Below are 25,802 nucleotides of genomic sequence, written 5' to 3' on the forward strand. Positions count from 1 at the left end.
CCAGTCCTCCTTATATCCTTCGTCATTTTGGTTTCTGATTCTAGTGGTCATCCCTGCTGGCTCTGCATATTTTAACGTCTCCCTTCCAGTCAAGATAGGGGTGCAGCAGGGCCACCAGCCAAAGCTGATGAAAGGCACTCCATGCCACCGAGGCCACCTGAGCCTCCAGTGACAGCAAAGGATCCAGAAATACCTCCAAGCTATGTACCCACTCCTTCAGTGTGTGTGTAACCCCGTCAACAGTAGGCAACTTCCCATCCACCCTGTCTAGGGATTAACACTGGGGCCTACTAACAGGGTTATCTGGATTGAGCTTCAGCTTGTTGGCTCTCATCCAGTCCATTACTGAGGCAAGACACATCCACTGCCACACCTGCAGATGTAAAGGAAAAGCAGAGATGTGTGTCACCAGCATATTGCTGACAGCCTACTCCAAAACTCTGAATAACCCCACTCTGGTTTCATGTAGTAAAGCACAGGGGGTAAAACTGAACCCTGTGGAACTCCACAATGAAGGCTCAATGGGGCTGAAGAGCACTCTCCCAGCCTCACTCTCTAGGAACGACTAAGTAGGACCAGAACCATGAAGTCCAGCATTATTTATCTGAAAAAGGAGATGCTATGCGAGCCCTGGATATTGTCCAAATTGGAATTGTCCAAAGCACTTACCATGTTTCTTTGATAATGCATCTTGAATATTTCAACTTATCTTTACAAAAGTAGTGTATTACATATGAATTATGTAGTGCATTTTTTGGCCTTTCCTTCAAGGAGCTCAGAGCAGTGTGCTTGCTCTGACTGCAGTGTTACCCTCACAATAACCTTGTAAGGCAGGTAGGGGGAATATCAGGCCTAGGGGCCAAATGCATCCCTCCAAGCATCTCTATCTGGCTCCTGAAATTCTCCCCAGCCCCCTCCCCCAAGCTCCACCCCACTGATCATGCTTCACACCATCTTTGAGTGCATTTGCTTGGCTGGAATGTGCCTTGAACTCTGTTGATTCCTATTGCTTTCTTGGATGCAGGGCGGAGAGGGATGTGTGTGTAAAACTAGCCTATGACACACACACAAAATGCATTCGTCGTTCTGCCCAGTTTTGCCTCTGCCCCCATTCCACTACTGGCCCATGGTGCCCAGAAAGAAAAGGCTTCCCTACCCATGTGGGTGGCGCTGTGGTCTAAACTACTGAGCCTCTTGGACTTGCTGATCAGAAGGTCGGCAGTTCGAATCCCCGTGACGGGGTGAGCTCCCGTTGCTCGGTCCCAGCTCCTGCCAACCTAGCAGTTCGAAAGCACACCCCAAAGTCCAAGTAAATAAATAGGTACCACTCCAGCAGGAAGGTAAACAGCATTTCCATGTGCTGCTCTGGTTTCAGTGTTCAGTTACGCCAGAAGTGGCTTAGTCATGCTGGCCACATGACCCGGAAAAACTGTTTGTGGACAAACGCCAGCTCCCTTGGCCTGTAAAGCGAGATGAGCACCACAACCCCAGAGTCGTCTGCAACTGGACTTAGTTGTCAGGGGTCCTTTACCTTTACCTTTTACCTTTTTACCCTTGCTGTTACTATTTCTCTGTCTAAGATCATATGGTAAGATTCATGGCTGTGAATCCATGTTTCCTTGGTCTAACACCAACATTCTATCCAATATACCCATTGCCCCATAAACCTCATAGTTGAGGAGGTAAACTAGAGAAAATATCTAACCGTCTATTTTAAGAAAACACAGAAGTAGCCAGTCAACAGGCACTGAAAATTGCACTAATTAAGTCTTCTAAGCCTATGATTTCCAACTACATCAAGCAATAAAAAAACTGAATTAGGTAGATTAACAGAGGCATGTTTGGGGGCCATGCAGATTGTGACAAATATCCAGAAATAGTAATATAATAATAATAATAATAATAATAATAATAATAAAGAATTATCTATAGCACTCTGTTTCTGATGCCATCCCCAGCAACAAGTTTTGTCACTATTTTAACATTAAATGTGTGTCATGATTTGTTTTTCAAGTTGTTTTGCATGCTATTGTGGCACAAGAAGAATATTCCCATTGCAAGGAAAAGCAACTGACCTTTCTACAGGATACAAACACACACACACACACACACACACACACACACACACACTTTTATTTATTTAACTTATAAAGATAGCATAGCAAAAGATTTATAAATAAAATACACCATCCTCTATCTTAACAACTAACACACGGTGTTGTTTCAGATGCTGCTTAAAGAAATTGAAGCTGTATATGGAAGGTATCCAGGAGGCATGAATTTTCCCCTTATGAACTAGCTTTACATAAAAAAGAAATCTTACCGAATTGATCCAATCATGTAAGGTTGTGCCAACTGCACTACGATAGCACCACTGCCTAGCTGGTGGCATGTATACCCAGAATCCCAGTCATAGTTCTTTGTGTCTCCATTCAGCAAGGCATTGCGACTTCGGCTTACGCCCTCAATAACACTGGCACAGTCTGCAACTGTTGCAACGTTCTCAGTGGGAACTGAAAATTAAAATATGAAAGAGATCAAAAGCAGGCAGAGACAACCATCCATTTCTATTTCTGGGGAAGAATAAAAACAAGCAGGAACACATGGGCTGATGATACAGAGCATAGATTAATAATGAATAAGCACTGGGAGAGCTGTCTGAACCAGGGCAGGCCAGAGAACCTTTAACTCCAAAGCAGCCTTAGAACAAAATTATGGATTGCAAATGAGTATTTAGACAGGTTAATATCATAGCAATTTTTTTGCTGAAAGCAGACAACCTCAGTATTAGGATGAACATGGAATTGTGGACTAGGACACGAATGGCAATGCACTTTTGTTGTTGTTGGCACCTGTCTGCCTTGAGAGACAATGAAGTGCACCTATAGGGGTGAAGTGAATCCACTGTGTTAGCAGCAGCAAAGTGGAAAACGCCCTGGGGGTGCCTGCAAGCCCCCAAAACTCTGAGCGTCCTCTGGTACACGCAGTTCTGGAAAAGGAATCTCCCTTCTCTTCCAGTGCGCTTCTAGCGACATATACCAGATGGTATATGCACACTACACTTCTGCCATAACACAGCAAGAAGCGTGAGACATCGTAGAGCTTATCTACTATTTATTTACACACTATGTACAGACAAAAGCATAATGGCGTCCGTTGTCTCCAGCTCCGAGAGAACAACAGGAAAAGTGAAAGAACATTACAAAGTACATACAGCGGAAGAGATAAGACTGTCTTCCGTTTCCCACACTCTTCTCAGACAGGTATGTGATTTACACCAATCACAAATGCAGCATCGGAGGAGTGAAATAGCTAACACTCTCCAGGGTGCAGGCCTGGGTGGTGTGTATGGAGGTTCTTGGCTGACCAGATGATGACTCCCTTTTGGCCTCACTTATGTGGTCCAAAGGAAACCAGAGTAATATTTTTGGCACCAGCTTGGCTGCAGGAGTTGCCGGAAGCAGGTGTTCCAAGACGCCAACCAACCTTCTAAGGAACTCCTAATGCACAGTGACTAAAGTGACCCTCGTACCTACGGGACCGCCTCTCCTGGTATGCCCCGCGGAGGACCTTAAGGTCCATAAACAACAATACTCTGGAGATCCCGAGCCATAAGGTGGCTACATTGGCCTCTACTGGGGCCAGGGCCTTTTCAGTATTGGCCCCAACTTGGTGGAACGCTCTTTCACAGGAGACCAGGGCCCTGCAGGATTTGTCATCTTTCCGCGGGGCCTGCAAGACAGAGCTGTTCCACCTGGCCTTTGGGCTGGACTTAGTCTGACCCCTGTGTTTTCCTCCCGCATGGCTTGTATTTATGAACTACTTAAAATGAAGCTGCATTTTAAATTTTAATATTGTATTTTAATCTGTATTTTAATTAATTGCTTTTTATGTTTTATTGTAATTTTATTGGTGTTAGCTGCCCTGAGCCCAGTTTTGACTGGGGAGGGCGGGGTATAAATAAAAAGTTATTATTATTTTTAAAAAGCAGTGGTACTGGCAATAAAGAAGCTACAGTATTGGGCAGTATTGTTTAAACTGTTGATCCAGGAACACAACACTTGCCGCTTTAGAACTGGTGGACTCCACATAATAATTTGAACTGCAAAGTGAACCTTTCATTGCAAACTGTTTAAGATGATTCTGGTTGCAATACAAGGCACAATGTCTTCAAGTGGGCCTGAGTGCTGGAAGATCACTTGCTAACGCTACAGTTTTCCCCAGGCCTACCTATGCCATTCAGTTGTGGTTTCAGATAAGTTAGGGACTCTTGAAGGCAGCACAGATTCTTATGAATCTTTAATTCTGAGTTCAGAATATATATATATATATATATATATATATATATATATATATATATATGCAGGAATATATATATATATGCAGGAATCTCAGCTAAAGCATCCAAGACAAACGGCCATCCAACCTCTGCTTCAAAACCTCCAAAGAAAGATAGTCCACAACCTCCTGAGGGAGCAGTCATTATTTTCATGACTTTTATTCCTGCTTCATGTGCTGCAGTCATGGTCATCATGGAAGCTGTCCACTACATGAGCCCTTTTGTGTGATGTTACTATAAACTACACCAACACCATATGTGTGTCTTTCCAAAATGTTTTCAACCATGGAGAACTTGAAGCTAATGCTTCACAAATCCTTAATTACATAAGCAACTAGGAAATGGATATGCTATGAATCCTTCAGTACTGAGACCTTAATTACGGTATGTTCCTAAAGTCTGACATAAGCCGACAGTGAAGAAAAAGTTACTTGGGTCTACCACCTTTCCTGGTGGACAAACGTCTCCCTTACAAAAATGTTTTGTCCCCAAACACCTAGCTAGTTCCACTGTTTTTCTCCTGATCCATCCTCAGACCTATTTTGCATTCTGCTCAATTCTGCAAACTTAAATAAATATAAAGTATCTACTTTCCCTCATATCCATCTCTTTCTTGCCCCTCTCTGATCCTTCCCTTCCCTCTTGTAATTCCTCACAATTTATTTTTTCTATCATGTAAAGTGTTTATGTATTCATTTAGTATATGTAGTTGTTTTTTTTAAAGTCTCAGCCCACTTTTCAACAACAAGTCTCCCTAAGCAGCTCAGAACAATTTAAAAACAATATACAATAAAATCAAGACACGCTTATGGAGCTTTATAAATAATAATATTGCTCAAATGTACAGATGGCTTGTTTCAGGTTAAATAATCAAATGCTTCCCTTCGGGTTCATAATGGGGACAAGGTATTTCAAAGCTAAAACCTGTAACAATTGTTTTGTTGCTGTTTTGTATCAAAGCATTTGCAACCAATATTTTCTTAGCCCATCAAGATTTACCACACTGGAATTTTTGTAGTATCCAGTAGCTAGTATATATTTTAGGATATTGAAGACGTTACTCACAAATTAATTTATTCCAATTTACTGATGTGCATATTGGTTTTAAGGATGTGTTCTTGAAATTTGGTTTCAATGCTTCTGTATTATATAATCCATTTCAACACAAATGCAATTTGTTTATTTACCAAAGCAATTGTTCAACTTGCCATTCTCTAATAAAGTTCTTGATATATTCTGTATTAATGACAGAAATTGATTTTGTACTGTTTTGCACACTGGGAAATTAGACAGCAATCAAATAATTGCAACGTACAGAAAGTACCATGTTGTTTCGGCTCCCAAGGGAAGACTGCCACTCCCCATTTTGAATGTTCATTATCGTCTTTCATACCCGCCTGATAAATTTATTTAAAACACCATCTGGAAGGGACTTTGCTCTGTGCTGCATTTCCAGTCTTTTGGTTCCCTTCTCTAATCCCTGAGGAATTTCTGCCTCAATTTGTGTCACTTTGTTTATAAAAGTGGACTGCCAAAACCAACAGTATCTTGTTTCTATGTTTTTCTGCATTTTTTCTTCTGTCCTTCAACTAGCTAAGTAATGCATGCTACAAGAGAAAAGAAAAATAAGAATGGGATACGGTACAAGGATGAAAATTACTGTTCTCATTCCTTGTGCACGTAACAGTTCTGCACAAGTTTAGCATATTGTTGCCATATAATATAAAATGATACATGCTAACAAATTGCAGACATTCTGGAAGCAAGCAGAATTTTAAAATGGACCAAGGCAGAAACAGCAGCGGGAACCGCAGGGGGGTGAGGGAGAAGGATATGATTTGTGTGTTACTCTTCCTGACTCTTATCCTGTAACAGGTTATGGCCAGCAGATTGCCAATATATTTGATTTTGACACAAAAAAAGTTTTTAAAAGGCAGTGTTATTTCCAGGACATGACCTAAAGACTATCTATATTAACTATACTTGAAGATAAGATGACATGTAATTTTACTGTCTCCGATGATACCTGATGAAAAACGAGTGAAGGGAAAAATTGCGCTCAGGCATATATCTTCTCCTGAGTATTTTCCACCTTACGTTTCTTTTTAATATGACTACTTTTAAAAAAGTCAGGAGATGTTATTTGACTCAGGATCACTGGCGTTACGACTGCTAAACCCAATTTGAAGGTACCTCCTCACTATTATTTAGCCATACACAAAGAGAACCCCAATGGCAGTACTTATTCCTTCTAACAAATTACGAAATGTTAAAGTAGAGCACTATTGATTTTTTTAAATGTCTGTGGGTCAAAATAGATGCAACAGAGACAACCATGTTTGTTGATTCATATGCCAGTCCAATTCACACATTACAAAAACAAAAACAAAAAAACATGAAAAGCAGAATGCAGGTTATGGGATCTGGAACTTCACCCCCTGCATTTTAGGAACATTGTAAACTGCCTTTTGCCAAGTCTGCCCATTTACACAACTAGTGAATATTAGTTTTTCATGTTAAAGTAAGACATAAACACTGTTCTTCGCTTTACGCATAAACAGGGATACACATGAACAAGAAACATTATTTCCCTATCATGTCTAGTCTGACCGTGTCTTGGCAATAAAATCCCTGCTGCCTCTGCGAGTGGGAGTGGGAGTTTATCCTAGACTCTTGAGTTACTGAAATTGAGTACAAAGGCAGTCCTGTTAGTCCTTAAGAAAAACTTCCAAATGCCACAGTTGAGCAGTACCTTTAATCCAAGATTTCTGTATTCTTAGGGAAGTAAACAAAATATCAGTTTAGATAGCATCAATACATTTACCACAAAGCAGTCTGAGGAAGGTCTGTCTGCCTTTGAGTATGTTGTAGCAACTTTAGGGATAGGTGCATCCATTTCTGGCTCTGTGAGATCTATATTAAGTGCCAGGTATGGCTCCCTTGCTCCCAGTCATGCATTCAAGTCACTCTGATGATATGAGAGCCTACCAGTTAGTCCCATCCTCACTTTTTTTTTTGCCTAGTAATTTTTACTGCTGTAGGTCTACAGACTTAACCCAGAGATGTGTCTGAGATTTTTTTTATTAAAAGGAAGTTAGAATCATAGAATCATAGAGTTGGAAGAGACCACAATGGCCATCCAGTCCAACCCCCTGCCAAGCAAGAAACACCATCAAAGCATTCTTGACATATGGCTGTCAAGCCTCTGCTTAAAAACCTCCAAAGAAGGAGACTCCACAACACTCCTTGGTAGCAAATTCCACTGCCGAACAGCTGTTACTGTCAGGAAGTTCTTCCTAGTGTTTAGGTGGAATCTTCTTTCTTGTAGTTTGAATCAATTGCTCCGTGTCCGCTTCTCTGGAGCAGCAGAAAACAATCTTTCTCCCTCCTCCATATGACATCCTTTCATATATTTCAACATGGCTATCATATCACCCCTTAACCTTCTCTTCTCCAGGCTAAACATACATATGATCTCATTATGTGTCTTTTGACAAGCCTATTCCCTGAATCTCATTCTTACCTGCAATGTGGATATAATAATCCTGGACTTTCCATAAGGATTATTAAAAGGAAAAATTAAAATAATTTCATAAAATGTACAATCATTAAATATAGATGCTATGTTCCACCTGCCCCCGCCAGCCCAACAATAAATGAGGTACATTCTTGCTGTTATTGTATATTTTGTTGCATTAAAAGAAAATGTAAAGTACCTTGAATATTGGAATTAAACAATATAAATGTCCAGTGTTACTGTTTACTAGTATGGAGGTTTAGAATTTGAGAATGTACAAGTGGAAATTAATGTACTACTAAGTGATGAACCTTCTTTCAAAAGCTACAGGTGCTTTAAAGGCCTCTGAGACCAGCTTTTGCTACTGGTCTGGAAAGAAGAAATCAAATATGAACTAGAAGACAGGTCTGTAGATCCAGAGAAAAAATGTATAGCAGTAAATAAAACTGGCCATGTATCTCATATTCACTGTAGAAGAGAAGTCCCAGCACTATTTAGATGGTCTTAAAATTTTCATAATTTCCTAAGGGTATGCTTACTGAAAAGCCGACAGCTGTTGCTAGGAAAACCTGTGCAAATTTAAAAGACAGCTAACCTTTAAAGGGGAAAGAAAGAACAGGGTGGCAATGGCTTTCATGTAGAAAAAAAACATTAAACTGGACAAGGGAACAGCACCTTCTGGATGCCTCACTAAGTGAAAGGCACAGTAATATTTCACAACACCAAGGTGTATACCGCTAAGAAATTGATTTGACTTTTTCCCTTTGCTAGATGTTTAAATGATTTTTATAATAACTGCCACTGAGCAAAAGACAAATGAATGATTATTTATTCATCTTCTCCCTTACCCGACATTTTAAACAATTTCTCCTAAGGCACAAGAGGATGCACAAATAAGGGTACAGTGATTCATCGTTCAGGGAAGCATTCCCTAGAGGATAACCAAGGACATCCAATTTTTTATCTCCATCGCCTGCTCTGCACCCATTACTCACTGTTTTGTCCCTTGGAGTGTTATGAAGTAGTACAAAGATGGGACAATAAACTGAAAGCAACCTGGATAGAGATGCACACAGTTCTGTATACATGGGGGACGACGACGACGTTGCTAAGAAATAGTTCCAACAACCAAACCCTCAAGGCAGGATAAGAAACTTACTGAACCTTTGTGCTTCTATAGGACTTCCTATTTTGGTGCAGCAGAAGGGCCACCAGTAACACAGCATTCTAGAATGTAATTTATAAGCAGCACCCCGTCTCTTTCTTCACTAACACAAATTGGACAGCTGTGAGATGTAAGTGAAGCACAGCTGATGTTTTCATTTACAAATCTTTGGAAAAGGTTCATGGCCACCATCTCCAGGTACAACATGCCTTCTTACACTACAATAAATCCGCTCCACTTCCCAGTGGGGAGGAGTTGCGGTGGACCGCGTGGCCACCCACTCTCCTCCGGGGGCGGGGATGTTGTTCTGCACCGCCTGGGGGATCCAGGCCACGTCATCATTCGGCCAGCCAATCAGCTGGCTGGGGGGCATGGCCAGGACCCGCTTAAACCGAGGCGCAAGCCGAGGGGGTTTCCTCTTGGCTTGCGTTCTCAATCTCCCACCCTCCTTCCCTATTTGCAGGTTTATTCTTTAATGGCCTTGCTTTGGACCTCAGTTGGTTGCCGTCGAGGGGCCTGGTAGGAATTTTTCCACTTGGCAAATTGCCTCAGGCCACTTGGTTTTCGCCTACCTCATAGCAATCATCACAACTTTGTAAGGTGTTGCGGTTAGGCATTGGGTGACCTTCTGATGGGGGAGGGGAGGCCTGGCCATCGCCTGCCCCTCCATGCTTAGGTGTATTCCGTTAAAGGAATCCGGGGGGGTGGATCTTGTCCGAAATCCAGGGCGGGGCTAGGGCCATGCCACGACCCTTCGGGAACCCAGGGGGGAGCTCGCGTTGGTTTGCATTGACAGGGCTCCCCCTACCGGGGGTTTACCCTACCAGACTTCCTGCGCAGCGGGCAGGAGTCAGATATAGCCTGGTCTACTCAATGCCTAAGCCAATACCCACTCATTTAGTTGTGGCCTAAATTTGCCCAATAACATTAACCTTATATCCTTTGTCTTAGTGTTTTTATTTCTCCTTGAGGGGGTGGTAACGGGGTCTCAACACACAATTAGTACTGTAGGGGACACTCACACTCAGGCAAGTAAATATACCAGTCTAATTCTCCAATCATACAAGTGGAAGACTATGGCAGCACAAGTATAGTAATATATTTATTTAGAGAGATATGGAACAATATAAAATAATAATCAATAATAAACAGATAATAATTATGTGTCTGGATAGGCTTCCTTACAAAAAAAAGTGTTTAGCAGACATCTAAAACAGTATAGCAATAGTGCCTGGGAGTTCCCAAAGCATACAAGTCTGTCTTTCTGTGTGGCTGCATCAACCAGATGCAGAAAATGCATTATATGGCACTTGTGAAAGTACCAGTTCTGCAGATCAAAGAGGTTGAGTAGGCACGTAAGGCAATCCTTAAAAGTAATATTGCTCAGGCTGCTGTACAACATGATACCCTGTTCCTTTGTGTCCTTTTTATGTCTGAGAAGTAAGTGGCACAACTTCCTATGGACCTTCCTATGGAACTTCCTCCATAATTGAAGAAGTACCTTGTCACTAGGCTTCACAGTACTGACAAAAATGGAAAGGTAGACTCCTAGGCACAAAAAGTGCTCATCCGCTTACCCCCAGCCACCTGCCCACATATCTGCCCACTGCCAAGCATGGGTGGGGGAAAACTTAGAAGCCATTTCAGAGGAAAGGAGACAGAAAGACTGCAACAAAACAGAGCAATATTTCCCCTGGTGTGTACTCAGTTTTCCCTTACCTCCCACACAATGTTTGATATGTAAAATGCATATTGCAGGGCTCAAATATTTTATTTTAGGGATTGACATTCTGCTTCTCAGAAAATCTCAAACGTCACTGCATATTAAAATCTTTAGTGTTGAAAACCCATTCCTTGTTTATTACCAGACGTGGGGCTGCTGATTACGAATATTCTGCCATTACATAACACACTCTGAATATGCCGAAAACTACTCTTTTTCATATCTCCAAGAGTTGAGCCCTGATACTAAATAGTGATTTGAAGTCTCTCATCTGATTCAAATTAAGCTCTGCCTTCAGAGAATTCACAAATAAAGGGAAATTTTGAGACTGGGCTATGTTGTTTCAGCAGCAGCAGAACCCCCCTCCCAATGTCATGAGTTTCTGATGCTCAGCATCAGAACTGTGAACAAGTATCTAGCTTGCTAAGAAAACTTGTTTATTTTGATTTGAATTATAAAAGTACACCTCAGATTCAGATTTGTAAATAAGTCTCTTGCTGCATGTCATTAAAGCATTAATATAATCATATTGTTTTTGTTTTCTTCAGCATTCTAACTTCATATTAAATACAATATTTATGCCATTCTGCACAAGTGACTCATCTAATGCATTCTTTATGTGTGACTGTTGAACAAAAGTACCCAGTTGTAAACAACGAAGAAAATTATACTCTTAGCTCTAACACTACATTGTGGAGTATTTCATATCCTATTGATTGAGTAATATCACTTAATTTAATATTAAAAATAAGACTTGAATACACATTCAACTCTTATTTTTAATATTAAATTAAGCGATATTCACCATAACCCAAAGTAGTGTAATTTGGCTCATTACTACAATGAGGTCACATTTATCTGCCCTGAACACACTATTGAGAGGACGTCTGCATACTGTAGTTTAAAAATACTGTTTCCAGTATCAATGGTATTGTCTCAGTTAGTGGCCCAACTCAGACATCATGGTAAACTATACCTAATGGTTTACTGTGAACATTGTTTTCCTAGGCTCTTTGTTTTCTCCTTGCTAGCATATGGAGGAAACAAACTGCAATCCTTGACATAGTGTTAGGACTGAACCAGGGATATTGGTTTGTTTTGCTCCAACAACCATGATCCATAAGGGAACAAATTGTGGCTACAGACTATGGTTTGTTGGGAGTGAAACAAACCATAATCCCTGGTTCAGATTAAATACAGTACTATGCCAGAGACTGTGCTTTGTTTATTCTACATGCTAGCAAGTAAGAGAAGAACAGACTAGAAAGCTGTAATCACAGTACAGTATATCATTAACTATGGTTTACCATAGTTTGTGTGAACTAACCACTCTGTTTATTTAGGGGTGCTGCCAAATGTTAGGATTTATGCAAAGGATTTGTCTTAGATGAACCATATACGTTTGCCTGTTCACCTTTAAATAATGAGTTAAATGCCGAACAGCAATTCTTGGACAAGGCTTATAGTGGCGTGTCACTGTATTATTTGGTAAATGTCAGAAAATGGCAGGTAATGACTTGTCTTGATAACGTTGCATGTAAGGCGCAGCAACATAAAATTGCTATAATCAATCCTTCATTTTTATTACTTGTTTGCTCAGCTTCTAATCTTCAGTATACAGGAATGACCATTATGTAGATGCTATAGCAAGGTAATATAATACATATGACAAATGATCCCCATATATATGTACAGTTACTTGATCCAACTGAAAATGACTTTAAAAAGAGAGATTAAATAATGTAGCCTGTGAAATCTTTCATTGACCTGGTTTGTTTGAAGAATTAGCTGAATAACAGATTCATTCTCTATCATAGGTGGTTTCAAAGTGAACTTTAAACAATTGACATTCTAAAAAGGCTAAGCATTGCTGATGAGCAAACCAATATAAAACCAATATTTATTTGGTTTCTTAATAAGAAAGGTGCTAATTCTATAAGCATATTTTTTGAAGATACAAAATGACCATCTCTCTCTTGGACTTTGGCTGCATTGGTATCCAGAGGTGCTTACCGATGGCATTTGTGATGCCCCACAGATGATTAAGTAGGGGCTGAACAAAATAAGCTTAACAATAATAAGCTGAACAACAAATAAGCTTGACCTGAGAGAATGCAGTTGGGTTGGGGGAATGCTGTTGCGAACTGTTACTGCCTTAAAACCCTGTGCTGTCTTCTGGATATCTGTCTGCTCTCTTCTGCTCAACTTGTATATATGTATAAATAAGCAGATTTTACCATGGCATCAAAGGTTCTAGTATTTTGAGTATCTGTGAAAGGGTCGAAAGACCTGCCCACAGAATTACAGCACTACTCATCCCCAGAAATCAGAGGAGAGAGAGTAACTTATAAAAGCTGTGGTATGGCTATGACCTAACTTTTTAATAAGCATTTACATAGCCTACTATGTGATTACCATTCTCTGCCGATGGGGGTCAGGGTAGATTTCCTTGGCACATTATTAATATAAACTCATTATTCTGCTTTACCCATTGCCATCTTTAATGTAATCGTGGGACAGCAATATATCTCCCATTATCTCTTGATGTTATAGTTCTGGACCCAGTTGTACACTTATTCCTATTTTAGACCGAACTTTTCTTTAATAGAACAAAAATCTAAACAGATACAAAACTATGACATACTTGGTGCCCAGGTTTACCAAAGTCACTCACAAGACAAAATGCAACATAGGCTGCTTGTACATTTTACTATACAGATGTAAAATACTACCATTCTGTTTATTTCTCTCCCCCCTCCCCATCTTGCCCCTATTTACTGTAACCCAATTACTTTTAGAATTTCTACTTTCTTTGATATATCCTAATGGTTTAAGCAAAAAGTATATTAGCATATTCTTTTGTTAGTTCTTTAAGTTCTGCTTCGGGGAATTTGTAATATAATCTACATCTATTAACTGTTTTTATTAACTGGTTTTGTTCTACCATACGTGTGCACACATGCAAAGAATTTTAAACTTCAGTTCCAATGTCATTTTGTCACTAGTTGTTGGGTAAGCAAAGGGTCTAAGCCATGTGGGGTTATCTTGACCACTGGAACCTGCATACAGTTCCCTTACTATTTCTAAGTACTAAGCAGCAGCTGCCTTCAGAGTTGTTGTCTTCCCTCCATCTTCAAGGGTTAGAATTCTGCCACAATAGGCTAAAATTCTCCTTATTCCCTAAAATCACATTCTCACAGTGATACATATACTCTAGGTAAAAAAGTGGGATTGGAGGAAGTTTGTCACTAATGAAACACATGCTGTTTTCTTGTGGAGGGAAGATGGATATCAACTAAGAATGCACCAGAAAGCTAGTTCTGAGCCTACTCAAGATCACCAGGGATAAAATAATTCACAATACTAACAAGTAAAAATAATGCCTGGTTCCCAGTAACTTCACTTGTAGCAGTGAGGAAACTGCCAGAAGGCCCTCGGAGCTGGACATCACTGTTCAAGCTAAATCATGGTGGCGGAGACGTTCCTTCAGTATCCTCCAACTCCTATAGCACACAGCTGAACACAAACCTGAGAAGTCCCATCTTCCTCAATCAATGGTGGTCAAACAAATATTTGATATTTTCCACTGTTAATAAAGAAGGTGAAGTTTCAAGAAGCTAAAACAATAGTTAAAGCTCACAGAATGCTTGAAGAATACCATGAAGTAAGGTACTTAAAACCAAGTCACATTTTTATACACTATTTATTAGTCAATAAAAAAGGAAGTTGCTCTGATAATCATCAGGGCAGAATTCAAATATATTTTAGACGTGGCTACATGGCATTTAAATGCTCGGTTTTCCCCATAGATAATGGCACACTTTTAATATATTGTTATTCTTAACAAAATCCAACACTGCTTTTGAAAGGGTATCTCACCATTTAATGTTTGCTATAAAAGAAACATTTAAGACTTTACAACCTTAAGCTGCAGAGGTTTTGCAATATCAGGATTTTGCACCTATAAAGGAAACAGTTATTGTGCACTGAACATGATTGCTCTCATTCAAGTCAGCAAACACAGAAAGCCAGTCCAGGGCTGCTATTAGAAACTTAGGGTCTTTAACAGCACCGGACAACCTTGAAAAGAAATTATGATTAAGAACCTGATTTATCTGAGAGTCTGAATTGATGATCTGTTACATCAGCAAATAATTATTTATGATGAGGAGCAATGATTACTGAGCCAGCAAAGCACCACAAATTCTAATCTCCCACACTGATGTCACAAAGCAGCCTAGGAAGTCCACATATGCCCTTTTGGCAATTACTACCTAGCACAATATAGTTATTGGCATAAGGCCAATAAATGATGCTAGGCCTAATCAGATTTCTGCTACCTTAGAATCATAGAATTGTAGAGTTGGAAGGAATCCTGAGGGTCATCAAGTCCAACCCCCTGCACTGCAGGAATCTGCAGCTGTCACATACGGGGATCAAACCTACAACCTTGGCATTATCATGAACCATGCTCTAACCAACTGAGCTTATTTAAAGCAAAATGTGGGGGGGGGGGGAGAACATGGAACCACTGTGATCATCCATACTCCCCTCCCCACTTATGTATTTCTTTTATAAAGAAACCTGAATGAGGCTATGGTGTGTCATAATATCATACAGATATAGGAAATGTGAAGGCAGACACTGGCAAAGTCCTGCACAATGAAGGCATTAGACATTTAGACTATGGAGTCACCTACATTTTTACACACCAACATTACTATGGTTATACAGTGGTACCTCGGTTTATGAACACAATTGGTTCCGGAAGTCTGTTCATAAACTGAAGCGTTCATAAACTGAAGCGAACTTTCCCATTGAAAGTAATGGAAAGTGAATTAATCCGTTCCAGACGGTCCGCGGAGTACGCGTTCATAAACTGAAGCAAACTTTCCCATTGAAAGTAATGGAAAGTGGATTAATCCGTTCCAGACGGGTCCGCGGAGTACTTAAACTGAAGCGTTCATAAACTGAAGCATGGGTGTAATTGGTTCCGGAAGTTTGTTCATAAACTGAAGCGTTCATAAACTGAAGCAAACTTTCCCATTGAAAGTAATGGAAAATGAATTAATCCGTTCCAGATGGGTCCGTGGTGTTCATAAACCGAAAATTCATAAACCGAGGTGTTCATAAACCAAGGTTCCACTGTATGATCTTTTTTCATAATGGGAACTGCAATTAAATGGTGGCATATACTTGAACACTCCATCCCACTAGACACACAGCAATGCTATTAACACACTATAATGTGTTGAAGAGTTGGCATAAATTTATATTCTGCTTTCATGGCTAACATTTGCATTATTTGCTCTGTCACATCACTTACCTATCAGGCCTTTCTCAAGAGTGAAGGTTTTGTTGGTGAACATGCATTCAAAAGCCACAATATGGAAAACTTTGTTCACTGTGTTGTGTGTTCCAACTATTCTGATGTACCTACAAGGGAAGAAATAATGCAGAAGTTAAGAAAATGTGGAAAGTCTACATCATGCCTTGTAATAACAATTATGCTAGAAGTAACTATGTTATGGATCAGTTTTAATTATCTCCTCTGGGTGAAGGCACCTTATTTGGGGCACAATGCAATTCTCAAGCCCCATAGGTTTACTGAAAAAAATAGATTTGGGGTAGAAAATATCCCACCAAGTGGAAAGCAGTCTAACACAGTAGCTAGCACAATGATGGCAGACCAAAAACTTGTCACACATTATATCTAGTAACTGCACTAAAGTGGTATTAGCAGAGATATAAATGAGTGCTTAGGGGGAGCAGTAGCTTGAGCCTTTTTTTTGCATGCAACCTCAATAAATTTAGCAGGCTTATTCTTTAAAAACAAAACAAAACATGATTGCATTTGATTTCGACGCAAACAAAAACTGAAGGCTATTTAATTCAACACCATTAACATGTCCATTATACATCCACACTTCAAAAAGTTACAAAAGCCCCTACAAAACCCAGGCTTCATTTTTCACTGAAGACATATTATTCAGCAAGTTTTCATCATAATGAAAGGTTTTATACATCAAAGACAAACTCAATAAATCAATCCTCCTCACCTGCAAAAATGAACCTCTGTCTTTTGTCATGCCCTTATTCACATTCCACATTATCACTTGAAACACACAATGGCTTCTGTGGTTTGAATCCAGTTCCATGTATGAGCAGAAAACTTTTTGCTCACAGAGGGAGGGATTGCTGCCACCCCACCCAACCTCAACTAGAAATATTTGTGTCACATTATATCTTGCTTTGGTGGTGTGGTGGTGGGGCTCCCAAGCTTCAGGAGCAGATTTTATAGTGTGCAGAAAAAGTGCAGGCCGGAATATGTTGAAAAATTCCAATATGATTCTTTGGATCCCAGCCCTTGCTGTTAAACTCTTACTTAAAGTTATTTGAGCATTTTTTGTTTAACAAAGATACCTGTGAACTTCACTCCTGGCTGCACAGCTTGCAATTCTTAATACTTCGACAAAGTCAGATGGAACACTTCTTGCTAACAGTGGCCTATTCACCCTTTGTATTACCTCTGAGACATCACCTTCTATAAACAAGCATTAACCTTGAATCAATCTGTTCCCCTCATTCTCTAAAGGGAGAGCGAGAGTTCAGAGGTTAATGAACAGCTGAAGCTACTAATAAAAGTTCTGGAAAATCCCAAGTGGAGTACAACATGCCATCTCTGCTGAGCTGGGAAAGATAACTAACAAAAATCATTTGAATAGAATTTCCTGTCCTCCAAAGTGAAAGAAGAAGCATTATTAAATTAACAAGTTTCTATTCATCAAATGTGACATGTTAAGAGCAATATTCCAGTTCTTCCACATAATCTTCCATTAAAGATGATATAACTTTTAACATCAGGGCTGTTTATCATGCTAGCAATGTTTAAAACCTTAGCTTAACTAAAAATGAAATTTTCTGATGGAAATTTAGGAGGTTTTCAGCCAAACATTTATCTACTGAGTTTTCTGTGGGTATTTGGGGACATTTTCTATACTCCATAACATTTTAAAAGTGAGTGGTAGGGAGAGATAGCTTGAGATACGCTACTCTATTTTATAAAAGTTTACTCTCAACAGTTAGCAAGTTATGCAACTGGAATGGAAACAATATATTTTCAAAATTCACCAGCTTTATATTTTCACTGGGGCCTTCCTGTGTCCATTGTGAAGCTGACTGTGATTTTGTTTTACTCATTTTCTTTTAGTCAACACTACTCAGGTTTTTTGTTTTTTTTTAAAAAAAACATTAACTCTGCTTACCACTAAGTTTCATGCATTTATTTAAACAATTCATATACCATGGTCTCCAAACAGTGAATCTCTAATTTATCAGTTTTGTTTTAATTATCCTTGAGGAAGCTTAAACCATTTATTTCTGTGGCACGGTTTCAACTCCCAATGAAATTATTCCTTTTTTGCTCCAAAGACTAAACACATTATGTCAAAAATTGCGTTTTTATATACAGTTTGGATGCAAAGGAATGCAGCAAGAGCTTCGGGAAAACTTTGAAGAAGCAAAGTCCAAATTCAGAAAAAATAATCAAATTAATAAATTATTCTTACAGTAAATTTTCTAGGCTGCCATTCCAAAGGGAAATTACTGGTGGAATACAAGATTAACCCCCCATGCCTGACAGAACATTCAAACTCTGCAATGCATATGGCTATCATTAGGTTACTTTCAGCCAAATCCAAACCAGTTTACTCTCCTGTATTTCAATGGCACCCAAATGGCGTAAATACACTGCTTTGTCTTAAATAAATTGTGATCCAATGTCACTTCTCTTTTAGGAATTGAACAGGCACAGTTCTTACAAACCATAGATGAAGAGCTAGATCTATGTCTTGCCTGCACCACCTCAAGCTGCAGCAGAGAAATCACAACCAGTTCAGTTGCAGTGAGTGCGGAACCTCGGGGGCACAGTAGGGGACACCACAACTATTATTTAGAACAGAGCACAAGATGGGGGGGGAGGTTTTGGCGTTGCTGAGACCCCAAGGTCCACCACAGCAGGGATCCACCAGCCTGCAGGCCTTATCCAACCTATCAAGCATTTCAGAATGGCACATTAGCCCCCAGTCCCATTTTACTGATGGCAGCATCACTGCCACAAAAAAAGAAGAACCAAACTGCTGAACAAAGTGACGGTCACTAGGTATCTTTCCTAGTGGTGTTCTACTCCCCACCTGTGTTTTGGCTGCAGCAGAGTTCAGTTGGGACCATTTGGAACCTTTCTGAATGTCCTAACTAATGTTTTACTTCTGGTTTCTTTGGGTATCAGAGCAAGCTGGCAGTCTACAGAGGGAGCGATTTCTGCTCGGCTCCTGCTCATACTCTTCTCCCTACACTGAGAAATGGTCTAATCAAGTGTATAAAAGGAACTGCAGAGAGCACACAGTGGGAGAAGGAGAAAAGGGCAGAGTGTGTGAGTGAGAGTGTGCATGGGTGGGCCTGCTCACCACTAACATGCAACCCTCAGTGGATTGGACATGAGGGAATGTGGCCTTTGAGTTTTAAAAGGTTTCCCAACCCTATTTTGTATACTATTGGTGCACTCTATATTTATATCAATATCGATGTGCCTCTGTCTTAGTATACTATCCAACTTCTAATTGTTACAAGTAATATACGACAGAATAATGGGCTCCTTGTTTCATTTTACATATTAAAAGGACTTGTGAAATAGAAGGTACACACAAATATGCACAGAGACTGAAGTAGGAGATGAGGCTGATGGTAGGTAGTACAATAAGAAATACCTGTAATTATACTCTATTATATTGCCATTTATAAAACACCTCAAGTAGCTAGGTGATGACCAAAGGAAAGATAAATGAGTTCTGTCTTCTGGCTATAGGAATATTTTAATTAGATAGGCATAACACAGTTGTGTATTTCAGAAGTATGGCTCTATTCAGTGAGATCTAAAACATCTAAAAGATGTGGACTTGAGAAATTAAGGAACCTAGAGAAACTTTCCTCTACCCTGCAGCATTGCCCCAAGAGGCAGCATTTGATAAATTACTGTCTACAAGGATTACTGTCAGACAACAAATAATAAAGTAGCTTAATAGCAATTGTATGGTTATAGGAAACAGAGTAAGAAGACCTAATTGGTTTAAAGCCTTCTGTTCCAGGTCATGGCACAGGGCCAATGACAGCTCATGTCACACTTCATAAAAATCATATATGAATGGAAGGCCAAAATTTTAGATGTGTGCCTCTCCCTGCCCCCACCAATGTCATTTTTTAAAAAGTCAGCCTGATCCTCCAAACTGATAAGGGCACAGCAGACAACTGTCTTTATCCAAACTCTCAGGGGGATACTGCTAGAAAAAGAGTGTGGTTATTTTTCAGTATCTCTAAGGTCCTCCAGAGCAACTCAAGCAGATGGAAGATAATTAAACCTTAAACAGGGCTGAAGATGGCAGATACACAACAGATTGTCCACCTCTGATGAGAATCAAAGTTTTGGCAAGAGTACTAAAGCAACCCATCTACAATTTCCAGTTTCAGTACCGTAATTTTCCTTCAACGATGCTTCAGCAATCAGGTTTGTTTTCATACACGTGTTTCAGAGTTATGAAGGAATGGTAATTGTAACAAGTGAACATTTACTGTTGCTTTTCAACTGAAGGAAGATTAGGATGATTAATACATGCACTTTTCTTGCAAAATACATTTAATTTACTTCATTGCTGTCCATCAGCAAATTATTATCTCATATATATTCAAACTCTATCCCATACTTAGGGAACCATTAAAAGGCCTACTCTAATGCTCTAATCCTAAACAAACATGCTAGTTTGTTGAACAAAGTGGGATTTACTTCCAACTAAAGCATGCATGGGATTGCATTGCAAGATTATGTATAGGGCTTGTATTCATTTTTAGGTTAAAGAGTTTGTACTGATATGTATACATATTATTACCTTGTTTTTAATCCCTCAACAAGCTCAGGAGAAGTGGAAGGAGAACTGCTTAACCTGCTTTGTTAGGCTTGCTGGGAGCAATCCTTAACTCATCACATCAAGAGTCTGCCATGGAACAGGGTACAAGGAATATTTCCAATGTGGGTTATTTCAGATATTATCCATTGCTGCTTGTATGCTTTATTCAGTTCCCAAGTGAAAACTGAAGGAAAAATCAAAGCAGAACAAATGTTTTGCACAGATTTGTTCAACTGGTACATTTCTCGGCATCCCTGGAAATCTTCTATTTGGAAAACTTTGTTTTATATTTTTCGTTGTAAGCTAAACCATGTACTAATGGAACTGACAAGGATTCCCTGCTACACCTCTCCATAGGACATACAAGGCTTATTTCTCATAAAAATTGCTTGCACATAAACATTCATAAGAATTCAGGCTTTACTAAGTATTAAACCTAGAGGTTCAGCAGTGTTACTTCAGCATGGCTGCTACGCTCTACTTAATCAACACATTTGCCTCAGCATTGTCATCTCATAACCTGCAGACATGGAGTCAAAATAGCTATGCTTACTTATCTGCAACTCAAAATAAATTATCACATTTGCTGTTTACTTGGAGTAATAAGGCAGCTGCCAAACAGATTTCTTTTCTATAAATCTGTGTTTTCACAGAGCTAGGTTTCATGTCAACAGTGCTATCACTAGAAGTTTTATTGTACAACGGTTTGGGTATGAGAGTGGATAGCGTATAATTTCACCTTTTTCCTGTCTCTCTTTTTTGCACAGGGATGAATATGTGTCTGTACTGCATTGTTTTTCTGTCCCACAGGCAGCAGCAAATTTATGTGTCCACAAACACTAATTAATATGGGTTCCCTACTTTGAGAGAATCATACAGTTGAAAGGGACTGCAAGGGTCATCTAGTCCAAATCCTGCAATAGAGGAATCTTTTGCCCAATGTGGGCTCAAACCCACAACCCTACGATTAAGAGTCTTATGCTCTACCAACTGAGCTATGACAGCTGAATTCAAGCTACAAGAAAGAAGATTCCACCTAAACATTAGGAAGAACATCCTGACAGTAAGAGCTGTTCAGCAGTGGAATTTGCTACCAAGGAGTATGGTGGAGTCTCCTCCTTTGGAGGTCTTTAAGCAGAGGCTTGACAGCCATATGTCAATAATGCTTTGGTGGTGTTTCCTGCTTGGCAGGGGGTTGGACTGGATGGCCCTTGTGGTCTCTCCCAACTCTATGATTCTATTCTATTCTATATTCTATTCTATTCGAGAATTACATTAGGATACCTAAATAAATATTTTTAATTGATACACAAGTCTTCAAACTGACAAGCTCCAGAAGTTGTTGGACAACAACTGCAAACAATTCTAACCAGCATGGCCAACAGCAAAGGGTGATAGAAATTGTTGTAGCTGGAGGTAATCAGTTGTAGTCATTAATTATACACATAGACAGTCAAGAGAAAAATTGAAAAAGGTAAATGAAAATAAAGACAATACTCAAAGAATGGCATTCAACTAAATTTTACTCAGTGTTTACCTACTTCAATTAAAGACTGTAACTTAGTTATCTTCATTAATTTCAAAGGGTTCACTCTGAGTAAAACTTAGTTGAATGTTGCCCATAGACTCTAAAAACTACAGGCCTAGCCAACAAACTTTAAAACACAGCCAGATTGTTTATTCACATGACTATTCCCCTGAGAGTACCACCTACAAGGGGAGAGTGGATCTGGGGCACAGTTACCCCCAGTTACATCTAGACAGGATTACTGGGAGATGTTTATGTGGGGCTGCCTCTGAAGACTATCAGGAAATTTAAATTGGAGCAGAACGCATTCACATGTGTAGAATCAGGCCATGTTTTGTGGAGTATGCATCTCAACTGTTACAGAGGCTTCTGATCTGTTTCTGGGCCCAAAGTGTGCACCACCAATACTGAAGAGGCTGAGATGAAGTCAGCATCTCCAGTGGGTAAATGGGGTGGTATCCAATGATGTCTGCAAACAAACAAAACTGATGCTAATGTATACAGTGGGACCTCTCCTTCTCCATGCAATTTTCCACTTCTACACTAGAGGGTCCCCCAACCATTTAGAGTAGTTTTTGGGGTCCGTAGTGAGCTGCAGGGGGCAGAAGCAGAAGTAATGATGCTTGTATGGTGTTGGATTTCACTCATAATGAGCAACATTCAACACCCTGGGTGGTTTGCTGCTTCAACAAGGAAAAATGTACAGTCACAATTATATGATAACAGCTCAAGAGTATTTTACGCTAGTGATCAGCTATAATAAAGCTCTCTAACCAGCTAACAGATAGATATATTGCTCTGTTAATCTTCACAGCAGTTAAGATTATTTAAATACTATTTCTACAACAATTTATTTTACCACTGAACAACTTGTACTACTGTCACAACAAAGAGCTAATTGTACTCTAAGAACCCATCCGTTTCCTACAACAAAAGCTCTCTGCAGTTTGCTTCCCCTATTTTCTCTCTCAGGGTGAGCACAGCTTTCATGTATTCATCCATGTGGTAGGAATTTATTCTATAAATTCTATAAATAATTAGATCTGCAACCTTAACAATTTACTCCAGCACCCTGGCTTTATGAATTGCATTTTCAACTCAAGACTATAAATTAAAGTCTGTTTTTTCACTCAGCCCAACTGGAAAACAAAAACAAAAAAACAAAAGTCAATGCCTGACAATAAAAACCTAATCTTCTTCCAAGTGAAATCAAATGGATTCTGAGTGTATGGAACATTTTCGTAATGGACAAACTAGCTATGTCTGAATGATAAATTCAAGCAATATGCAGTTCTATTTAACCATCAGACTCAAAGGCCTCAGATCAACCAGCTACACTGAAAAACTTTGTTCTACTGCAATTTTAAAGAACAGCATAAATGATGGTGATTTCCAGGGAATTCATGATGGTTGCAGGAAGATGATACTTAAGCTTCCACCAAATTTTCTGTGTTACCTGGTAGAGTGCAGAGCTCTGCCTTCAATTCAATGATGTATCCTAATTGTCTGTTACAGTTTCTGAAATGATAAGCTCCCCTTGGGTACTTTATTGCCTTTTTAATATAGTGTGGGAGCATGCAGGTTGAGCTTAAGGCACAATAACTAGATCTGGGTTTCTCTGGTCTGAATCCCTATGCAAGAATAAAGTTTCCTGCAAATAAAAAAATGTAGTCTTTCCCAGCAAATAAAAAAGTTTATCCTTTAAATATAATTTATGACGTTGACAGAAAATGCAATTACTGAATGTGAACTGAAATTTCTACTCCCCAATGCTTTTGACATACAACTACGGTTTTAGAATATTTTTTACCATATGTCACAACAACAACAACAACTATTTGCAAAATGCCTAATAAAGGTTTGATAAGTAAGTAAGTAACAACAACAACAACAATTTATATGCCGCTCAACTGACTGAGTTGTCCCAGCCACTCAAGGCAGCTTCCAGCAAATATAAAACCACAGTAAAACATAAAACATTAAAAAAAAAACCTCCCCTATACAGGGCTGCCTTCAGATGTCTTCTAAAAGTCAGATGGATGTTTACTTCCTTTCTGATGGGAGTGAATTCCACAGAACAGACCCAGACAATACTGTGAATGCCCTTTGTCTACTTCCCTGCAACCTCACTTCTTGCAATGAGGGAACCACCAGAAGACCCTCAAAGCTGGAACTCAGTATCCAGGATGAATGATGGAGATAGAGACACTCCTTCAGGTATACAGGGTTGAGGCCATTTAGTCTGGCAGCCACATTCAAGATTAGCTGTAGTTTCAGAGTCACCTTCCAAGGTTGCCCCACATAAAGCGCCTTCTCACCTACACACTAGGCTCACCTGTCCTACAATTCATGTGTGGGGAAAACTTTTGAAGAGACTGTTATAAACATAAAACCCATCATGCATAGGTTTGAAGACAATCTGAATCACACACAGAAGTCATTCATGAGATTTGGGCATACCCACATCAGATTTCACATGTACATCCCATTCAAACTAAATGTCAAGACTGTACTTTTGCTCATGTCCAAGGCAGGACTAAAAGGCATGATCATGCTATCCTCTGCAAATGAGGAAAGTATAATCTCATCAAGCCTATTATAAATCCACGGGATTACCAAATTAAACACAATTTTTGTTTGAACAAAAGGTTCTTGTCAATTCAGGTTTTAACACAATGATTTGGTTAAGTACAGACATAGCATTTTCTGACCTATTAACCACAGGAGCACCCCTCAAACTTGTATGCTTTTCTGAGATCATTCCACTTGAATTCTCCCATCCCTATGCTTTTCAGTGATACAGTATCTATGGTTGCTGTTTACTTTTCCATCAATGGCACTGCATATATTTAGCTTTAAACTAAAGCCTGAATTGAAGAAAATGTGGGTAATATTTATCATTCTTTGTGAGAGACAAAGGTGCCATAGTATACTGATCTGCTCTACACAAGCAGCACATCAGTGCAGTAACAGGAAAGAATATTGTGGAACCTTAGAGATTAGCAGATTTCTTCTTCCATAACTCTGAAAATTATTCCTAGAATTCATCACTTCAAATTGGGGGATCACATGTTTGAATGTTTTCTTCAAACCCCATAGCACAAAGGAAGCAAACCTGTCAAAGAGAAAGCTAGACTACAACCCTTCTCTCTGGCTATCCCTTACTCCCAGCAGGGTGAACAGTTTTACCATCTGATCTGTTGTTTGTGTAGTCTAGTTCTCATATCCACGAGGAAATGGGGAAGTGAGGGGGCTTGAGGAGAGAGAAATAAAATCTGCTGGGCAAATCACATTCTATTCCCATGAGAAGCCACACAGACTTCAGAAGCGATTTTCCTTTCACAACATTTCCTGTATCTATAGCAACCTATTTCTATAGACAACTGCAGCTACCTTTCATTTTCCTAATAAACTGAAAGGCTTTTTAATGTCTATCATTTCTGTTTGTGTAGCTGACTTATTTGATGTGAACAACTACCATTACACTGTGTACCACAGATTCAGTTATCCACATTATGAAGGCCACATAACAAAGCAGGGGGTTTCTTCTGAACAGGACAATTTTGTAGCACCT

The 25,802-nt window shown here is 39.5% G+C and overlaps 1 protein-coding gene across 9 annotated transcripts in view; it reads right to left on the reverse strand.

Moving 5' to 3' along the window:
* The window catches only part of BTBD9 (BTB domain containing 9), a 149,116-nt gene that overhangs the window by 47,614 nt on the left and 75,700 nt on the right, over positions 1–25,802 (reverse strand). For all 9 annotated transcript variants that reach the window (XM_035108137.3, XM_035108138.3, XM_035108139.3 and 6 more), the window contains 2 exons: positions 16,071–16,180; positions 2,324–2,513 (listed from right to left, as the gene is read on the reverse strand). In XM_035108137.3, coding sequence (XP_034964028.1) covers positions 2,324–2,513; positions 16,071–16,180 — 300 coding nt within the window. The remainder of the gene's footprint in view (positions 1–2,323; positions 2,514–16,070; positions 16,181–25,802) is intronic.

Source organism: Zootoca vivipara, chromosome 3 (assembly GCF_965207765.1).
Source record: "Zootoca vivipara chromosome 3, rZooViv2.hap1.1, whole genome shotgun sequence".
Lineage (NCBI taxonomy): Eukaryota > Metazoa > Chordata > Lepidosauria > Squamata > Lacertidae > Zootoca > Zootoca vivipara.